This window comes from Mirounga leonina, unplaced genomic scaffold (assembly GCF_011800145.1).
Source record: "Mirounga leonina isolate KUSES-001 unplaced genomic scaffold, KU_Mleo_1.0 Mir_171, whole genome shotgun sequence".
Lineage (NCBI taxonomy): Eukaryota > Metazoa > Chordata > Mammalia > Carnivora > Phocidae > Mirounga > Mirounga leonina.
Window position 1 is genome coordinate 9,818,944 of NW_023270436.1, and position 8,476 is coordinate 9,827,419.

Genomic DNA, 8,476 nt, shown 5'->3' on the forward strand with positions numbered 1-8,476 from the left:
GTATAGCACACAAGGTTTTTGCCTTAAAAAAAAAAAAAGAGATAGTAAATCATTATACTCATTTGCTGTGTATGCTTATAAAAAACTAGATACACAAGACTAAGAGCAATGATTAGTAGGAGTTGGGCCGACGAGGGAGAAATCGTCAAAGGAAGGATAAAGTCTGTGGCCGTAAAAGCAGAGTTGTTTCTTGTCCTCATGGTCCAGCACTGACCTGTTCGGTGATGCCCGGGGAAATGGTGCTATTTCATACAGGTGGGTGCTGGGTGACAAGCCAGACACTAAGGAAGCTTAAAATGCTGATCCAAAACAGAGGACGTCCCATTGTAGCTGGTACCACCCTCCCAAATCCCACTCCTCTCAGGAGAGGTTCAGATCCCACAAGCTGGCTGAGTCAAACCACACCTCTAGGCAGATAAAAATTTTAAAAAAGACACAAAGGAAATGGATCAGTTATTTAATTACGTTCTTTGTAAGAAATTTAGAACACCAATTTGTGAGGGTAAACTCCATTTGTGAGAGAAAACACAGAGCGGAGGTAGCCCTGAAGCTGAGGAACAGCTTTGATCTTTGGCAGAATTTGCGAGTCCACAGCTTTCTGATCAACCTTGCGCTGCTCTGTAATCTCGTATTTCTAGGGGGAGAAAAAGAAAAGAAAATCATTTAAAAATAGGGCACAAGTACTCAATTCCCGGGGACTATTTTGATAATCTTTTCCTTGGAGAGCTGTGAAATAGTATAACCTTGTTTTTAAGTAGCTCTTTTCCTTTTGTCTACTTTAATATGTATCAAAGATAAACAAGGGTGCGAGAGCCTGGGTGGCCCAGTCAGTAAAGCATCTCAGCCTTATTTGGCTCAGGTCATCATCTCAGCATTGTGAGATCAAGCCCCATAAGGGGCTCTGAGGTGGGCACGGAGCCTGCTTAAGATTCTCTTTCCCTCTCCTTCCCAAAAAAAGGATAAACAAGGATATTGGGGGGAATGCCCAATAGAACAGTAGAGTTAGGGGCACCTGGGTGGCTCAGTCAGTTAAGCATGTCTTTGGCTCAGGTCATGATCCCAGGTTTCTGGGATGGAGCCCCGCATCGGGCTCCCTGCTCGGCGGGGAGCCTGCTTCTCCCTCTCCCTCTGCTGCTCCTCCTGCTTGTGCTCTCTCTGTCAAATAAAATCTTTTTTTTTTTTAAGATTTTATTTATTTGACAGAGAGAGACACAGCGAGAGCAGGAACACAAGCAGGGGGAGTGGGAGAGGGAGAAGCAGATGCGGGGCTCGAACCCAGGACCCTGGGATCATGACCTGAGCAGAAGGCAGACGCTTAACGACTGAGCCACCCAGGCGCCCCATCACTGTCAAATAAAATCTTAAAAGATTCTGAGCGAGCTTTCAGCTGCCATTAAGAGGCACTGAATGTAGCACCATCTGGAACGATATTATTCCCCAAATATTCCTCATTATTAACAACTTTTCTTTGTCAATTCTTTGTGAAAACTTTGTTTTCACTCCCACCTAGGGAAGCTGGAGCTATCAGAGGCCAAGACAGAAAGAGAAGCTTACCTCTTTCTCGGTGTCGAAGATCTCACCCTCCTGGTGTCTGGGCTTGCGCAGCTTCTTCTTCTTGAAGTAAGCATCAGTGAGATGTTTGGGGATTTTCACACTGCTGATATCAATTTTGGTAGAAGTAGCAATGACGAATTTCTGGTGTGTTCTACGCAGAGGGACTCGATTGAGGGACAGAGGTCCTGGGGGGGGAAAAATCAATATACTGAGGGAAAGAGAAAGCAAAGATTTAAGAACAGACTTTGGATTTAAAGAAAGCTGGCGTGTTGAATTTTCTGTTCAGCTGAAGAAATCTCAAACTGCCCTTTTACAGCCAGCATCCAGACTTTTTCAAGATCTCAGTTTGTCCAAGGCTCCCCCTTCCTCAAATCTTAAGTCACCCAAGCTGGGAGATGGCATAGTCACTCACAGACGTTGGCCAAAGCCACAGGTCCCTGACAAACTTCAACCAAGCACTGCTCTCCAGAGTGAACAGTTCACTTTTTACTTGTTTGGCAAATGTACTCTTGTTCCAAGTGGCAGACCAAATACAAGTCTTATGCAGGATCATTCCTTGGGGTTAACAGCCAACCATTCTGCACTTGGTGCTATGTGGCCACACAAAATTTAAATACCTGCTCCCTTAGAACTCAGGTATATGCAAGACAATAAAATGGGGCACATAATCTCACAATACTGGAACTTTCATGTAGGTGGGAGCAAAAGTACATTTAAAAATGCCAAGTTTCAGGGGCACCTGGGTGGCTCAGTCGTTAAGTGTCTGCCTTCGGCTCAGGTCATGATCCCGGGGTCCTGGGATCGAGCCCTGCATCGGGCTCCCTGCTCGGCGGGAAGCCTGCTTCTCCCTCTCCCACTCCCCCCTGCTTGTGTTCCCTCTCTCGCTGTGTCTCTGTCAAATAAATAAAATCTTTAAATAAATAAGTAAGTTTAAGCCAAATTTCAGAGAAATATAAAATCCAAGGATTTTCTTACCGGTCACAAGTAGCAAGCCACTGCTCAGTTGCTTCAGGAAAACTACCCTCTGTAAATTAAACAGACATGTCAGACATCCTTGTGATTAAAAAAAAAAAGACTTCTAGGGCGCCTGGGTGGCTCAGTTGGTTAAGCGACTGCCTTCGGCTCAGGTCATGATCCTGGAGTCCCGGGATCGAGTCCCACATCAGGCTCCCTGCTCAGCAGGGAGTCTGCTTCTCCCTCTGACCCTACTCCCTCTCATGTTCTCTGTCTCTCATTCTCTCTCTTGCAAATAAATAAAATCTTAAAAAAAAAAAAAAAAGACTTCTAAATGAATCAAATCATAGGCTTCTAAATTTGGCAAAGGAAATTTCTCAGTATGTATCTGCTCAGCAACTCTGGAATCAAATATACCAAACTACCAACAGGGGTGACCCTTGGATATGAGCACTATTTTTGTGTGCTTGTTTATAATGAGCAACGATTACTTCTAACAATAAAAAAATTAACATTCTTTAACTCAGTAGTTCTATCCCTGCAAAACTATTGTAAGGAAATAACTGAAAAATATAAATACTTTTGGGTTACAGGGACATCTAAATCATCTGTAGTAAGTATTCCCACCAGCGGGAAATGGTAATTTATTGTACACTATGGACTAAACACATTATGCCAGTGACTGGGCTACTGGTTGTTACACACTCACTCCCCACCAGCCCCCCTGCGAACTACAGTTACCATAGGTAAATAAAGAAACTCCACCCAGAGTGTGAACACGTTATCATCAAGCACCTTGGCACCTGAGCTGACGGGTCTGCTCTGCTCACCTTGCCTCTGTGGCGCCCAGTGAGGATGATCAAAATGGTCCCGGGAGTGATACTAGCTCGCAGCTTTCTCACGTGCTGACTGAAAGGTTTTTTGCCGTGGCTCAACAGCTTTCGAGGCACATCTTCAGTAGGGTAATACCTAGGCTGTAAGGAATCCATAGGTCCCACTTATACACAAGAGGAAATCCATTTAACTAAAGGAACTGTGTGGTCAGGCAAAGAAGAAAGCATCAAGCAGGGCACCTGGGTGGCTCAGGTGGTTAAGCGTCTGCCTTCGGCTCAGATCATGATCCTGGAGTCCCGGGATCGAGTCCCACATCCGGCTCCTGGCTCAGCGGGGAGCCTGCTTCTCCCTCTGACCCCCTCCCCTCTCATACTGTCTCTCTCTCTCTAATAAATAAATAAAATCTTAAAAAAAAAAAAAAGAAAGAATCAAGCAAGTTAACTTTGTAGACTTGGGATTAACCCAAACTTTGGAATTAGACAAGCTCTCATACACTGTCCTACCATCACACACTGTGGTATAGCAGTGATTCTCAAGCTCTCCTGGGCTCCCTGACCTTAACCTAAACTGTACTTCTCCAGAAACATGTCTGACACATATTTTGGAGATTATGAAGGAGGCATGGCTTGTTCTTCCACTGTATTCACATCCTCCACATTAACGTACATCACTACCATGTCATGCACAAAGAAAAACAAAACACAGCTCAGATCAGGACCACCAGTTCATTTATTGTAAAACCAGGACCCCACACAAAGACTATTAAGTGTATGACAAGTAACTCACAATAACCTCCTGCTCTGACCACAAACATTAGTTCCTAATAGAAAAACCAGGCCCACAAAAACAGTGACAAGGAATCGAAGCGCCACTTCCCCTCTGGGGCAGTGGTTTTCAACTGTGATGACCATAACACATCTGGGAATATTTCCCTAACGGAAATTAGAGAGCAAACGCTGAGGAAGTGTTGGGTCTTGTGCGGGATAGATGAGCCAAGCAACAGTGCTCTGGTACACGGCGGTTCTACAGGCCTGGCAGCACCTGAGAATTCATGCCCCTCTTAACTCTCACCACACTGTGGGGCAGACCTTTGTTCCTGCTCTACAGGCGAAGAAACGAAAGCGCAGAAAAGCAACTCTACTTAAGATCAAACAACAAATATTTACGGGGCCTGGCTGTAAACCCAGAATCCTCCATTAGTAAATCTCTGGCCAATACAAACTTCTAAAACCCGAGAACACAAAAAACCCCTCACTGTATTCGGCAATCAAGCTTCCCGTTTACGGTCTCTTCCAGATCTTACCATTTTGCGAAGTTTAACCACTCGGGTACCACCATTCTTGTCACCACCAACTGGTTTTGTGACAGTAGCAAGAACTTTCTCCTTCTTTTTCTTTTCAACCTATCAGGACACAAACGCATCAGAGTCAGAGGCAGACAAAAATTTCTAAGGTGAAGACCTAAGTCGCGGTCAGCGATTCTCCTCATCCCTCACCCTGGATTTAGCTGCCGAATACTTCCTCTTGTACATGGCCTTTCTGGAATACATAGCCGATCGGGAATATCTGCCAATTCCTCTGACAAGTACAGGGTTTCGGCTGCAGTGGGGCTTCCCCTTCTTTGGCGTTTTAGCCTTGGGGTTACCCTTCTTAGCCTTGCCACCGGCGTCAGCCTTCTTAGCTTCAGGTTTCTTCTCCTTAGTATCCGGCTTCTCAGCTTTTTCGCCCGCCATCTATCAGTACACACATTAAAATAAAAAGAAACGTATTTCACCAATTATCCCATGACAAAGCAGTGTCTAAACAGTACATCGATAGGCTTCCGAGACGACGAACCCTCACCCTCTCCCCCCAAGTAGCTGTAACATCCTTTCACCCCTCCCCTTAAGATCCCAAGCCACAGACATCTGCAATAACCCTCAGAGTGGCTAATTTATAAGAATCGGAAGAGATCTTGCATCTGTTTGCTACATATTTAGTGGTCTGAAGTCCCTATTCCATTCGTTCACTATTCCGGTTTTGTGGACATCTTAGCAAACTGCCATAGCTATGAAGCAGCGAGGAGGGACCCCGAAACCGTTTGCTTCCAGGCCTTTTGCGCTTTTCAGCCTGCTGTCTCATTCAAGAAATTCGGCGTAGGAGCCGAGCACACACTAACATCCAGCCCAAACTCAGGCCAGACTGAAAAGCGCAAAGCCAAGAGGCGACTTCCGGTCGCAGACGTGGGAAGAAGGCAAAGTAGCGCTTGGTCTCAGCCCCAAAGCTCAACGTGGCTCAAACAAACCCAGCGGTCTCTTTTGGAACCTGAACCCGCGATTCCGGAGCGCGCGCCGTCATCCTGGTCCCTGCGGCCCCACCACCCCGCTACGGATCCCCAGAAGGGCCCTGTATCCCCAGCCCAGAAGGGTGGCAAGCAGCCGGGAGCTCCGGAGCCTCTTCGGCACTCCACCTCACCCTCTTCGTGCCCCTGCGCAAACCCCGGCGAGATAAAGGAAGCGTTTGGGAGGCCTCTCAGTTGACCCGGAGCATGTCCGACCCCTGCAGGTGTCCACTTGACACCCTCCTGATTCGGATGGCGAAGGATTGGGGATCCCGATATCGAGTCTTCCACGGAGGACCCGCCATTCTTACCTTGCAAGATGGGAAAGAGAACTAAGGTCCCGGCTTCCGGTCTATAAGGAATCACGGGCGGTGTTGAATCTCACTTCCTTCCGGATCTGGGGCATTATGGGAAATGTAGTTTCTCCTCCTTTGACAGTCACCCCGCCCCCGCCATGGAGAGCTCTTTCTTCTTCTAAGAGGCAAAAGCGAAGAACATTTTGGAAATGTTTCACTTTATAGAACAATAAAATTCTCAAAATATTTTTGGAAGCCGACATAAATTACAGCTTTTTATTTTGCTTACTAAGGACATTAGAAAGGACTACCATTTTCAATGTAAGTAGGGAGAGAGAGATGAAAGACAAATCTGCAAATAAAGTGAAATCTTTCCTATGAAAGGCTAGTTGGGAACCTTCCATGGACGTTTTCTCTGCAGTTAACTTAATGCCTATATCCCAGACTATAGCCTGTGCTCAATGGCGAAGAGTCAGAAAAGATAGAATTAAAATAAGTAAAATAGGGGTGCCTGGCTGGTTCAGTTGGTAGAGCATGTAACTCTTGATCTTGGGGTTGATGAGGTCGAGCCCCACATTGGGTGTAGAGATTACTTAAAATAAAATCTTTTTAAAGGGCTCAGTTGGTTAAGCAGCTGCCTTCAGCTCAGGTCATGATCCTGGAGTCCAGGATCGAGTCCCACATCAGGCTCCCTGCTCAGCAGAGAGTCTGCTTCTCCCTCTGAGCCTCCCCGCTCTCATGCTCTCTCTCTCTCATTCTCTCTCTCTCACATAAATAAATAAAATCTTTAAAATAAAATAAAATAAAATGAATAAAATATATTCTTGCTCTCAAAGAACACACATTCAAAGGAAAAACAAACAGAAAAAAATGAATAATCATAAGCTATTTCTTCTGGGAGATTTTGGAAAGTTTTGCGAAAGAGTTGGGTTTTGTGTTGGATTTGGAAGGATAAATACAAATTTGGCAGGTGAAAGTGGTAATTGGAAGAATAAATGCAAGAGGCATGGAAACATAAGAGGATTGCTGTTCATCCATTCTACAAGCATTTCTGGCTACTTTGTACTTCATTTCATTTCTTCTCTTTTGGAAGTTTCCTTTTATTTTATTTATCAAAGTATAGTTGACACACAATGTTACATTAGGTTCAGGTGTTGTACTCCTTCATTTCTTCTTTTTTTTTTAAGATTTAATTTAATTTATTTATTTGAGGGAGAGAGCATGAGTTGGGGGAGGAGCAAAGGGAGAGGGAGAAGCAGACACCCCACTGAGCAGGACGCTCCACATGGGCTTGATCCCATGACTCTGAGATCATGACCTAAGCTGAAATCAAAAGTCAGACACTTAACCAACTGAGCCACCCAGGCACCCCCAGTTTCTTCATTTCTAAAATGAGGATAACAATATTACCTGCCGGGGCACCTTGGTAGCTCATTCGGTTAAGCATCTGCCTTCGACTCAGCTCATGATCTCAGGGTCCTGGGATGGAGCCTTGTGTGGGGCTTCCTGCTCAGGCAGGAGTCTTCTTCTTCCTCTCCCTCTGTCCCTACCCGTGCTCGTGGGCACGCGTGCTCATTGATGTTTTTTCTCTCTCTCAAATAAATAAATATAACCTTAAAAAAGAAAAAACAGGGTGCCTGGGTGGCTCAGTCGTTAAACGTCTGCCTTCGGCTCAGGTCATGATCCCAGGGTCCTGGGATCGAGCCTCGCATCGGGCTCCCTGCTCAGTGGGGAGTCTGCTTCTCCCTCTCCCACTCCCCCTGCTTGTGTTCCCTCTCTCGCTGTGTCTCTCTCTGTCAAATAAATAAATAAAATATTTAAAAAAGAAAAAGAAGGGGCGCCTGGGTGGCTCAGTTGGTTAAGTGACTGCCTTCGGCTCAGGTCATGATCCTGGAGTCCCGGGATCGAGTCCTGCATCGGGCTCCCTGCTCAGCAGGGAGTCTGCTTCTCCCTCTGACCCTCCTCCCTCTCATGCTCTCTGTCTCTCATTCTCTCTGTCTCAAATAAATAAATAAAATCTTTAAAAAAAAAAAGAAAAGAAAAAGAAAAAACAATATTCCCTGCCCCACAGTGTTGTTGGGAAGATTAAATAAGTCACTATAGACAAAATCACGAAGAACAGTATTTGATGCACGGTAAGTGCTAGTGTTAGTTTTTCTTATCATCACCTGCCCCCAAGCATGACACCACTGTCATCAACATCAACATCATAGTTGTTGGTGAGATCCTACTAGATCCCAAATATTCTGCTAATGTTTGTGTACTGGGGATAATAAAAACAATATTGTATGCTATGTGGTTAGAACAGTGTTACGTGCCTTGCTTTATTTCATTCAATCCTCTCAACAACCTATGAAGGATACTGTTATGAGGAATTTGGGGCTCAAAGAGGTTGAGTAACTTATTCATAACATGGATCTGATTTCAGAGATTTCACTTTTAACCATCCATATAAAAAGATTAAAAAGATGACAAATGAAGATGAATAAGAGAGTTCTTTGCTCATATTAGAATTAAGA

General features: G+C 45.1%; 1 protein-coding gene across 2 annotated transcripts; it reads right to left on the minus strand.

Moving 5' to 3' along the window:
• Positions 1-441: 441 nt before the first annotated feature.
• Positions 442-6,035, minus strand: RPL6 (ribosomal protein L6). Of its 2 annotated transcripts, XM_035017039.1 has the most exons (7): positions 5,973-6,035; positions 4,838-5,074; positions 4,646-4,744; positions 3,339-3,482; positions 2,530-2,578; positions 1,555-1,739; positions 442-634 (listed from the first exon to the last, which is right to left on the minus strand). In XM_035017039.1, exons 2-7 carry the CDS (start codon positions 5,072-5,074, stop codon positions 482-484), a joined length of 867 nt encoding a protein of 288 aa, XP_034872930.1. In that variant the 5' UTR covers positions 5,973-6,035; the 3' UTR covers positions 442-481. The 2 variants fall into 2 exon arrangements, with proteins under 2 accessions (XP_034872930.1, XP_034872931.1); XM_035017040.1 differs by lacking the exon at positions 3,339-3,482.
• Positions 6,036-8,476: the final 2,441 nt, after the last annotated feature.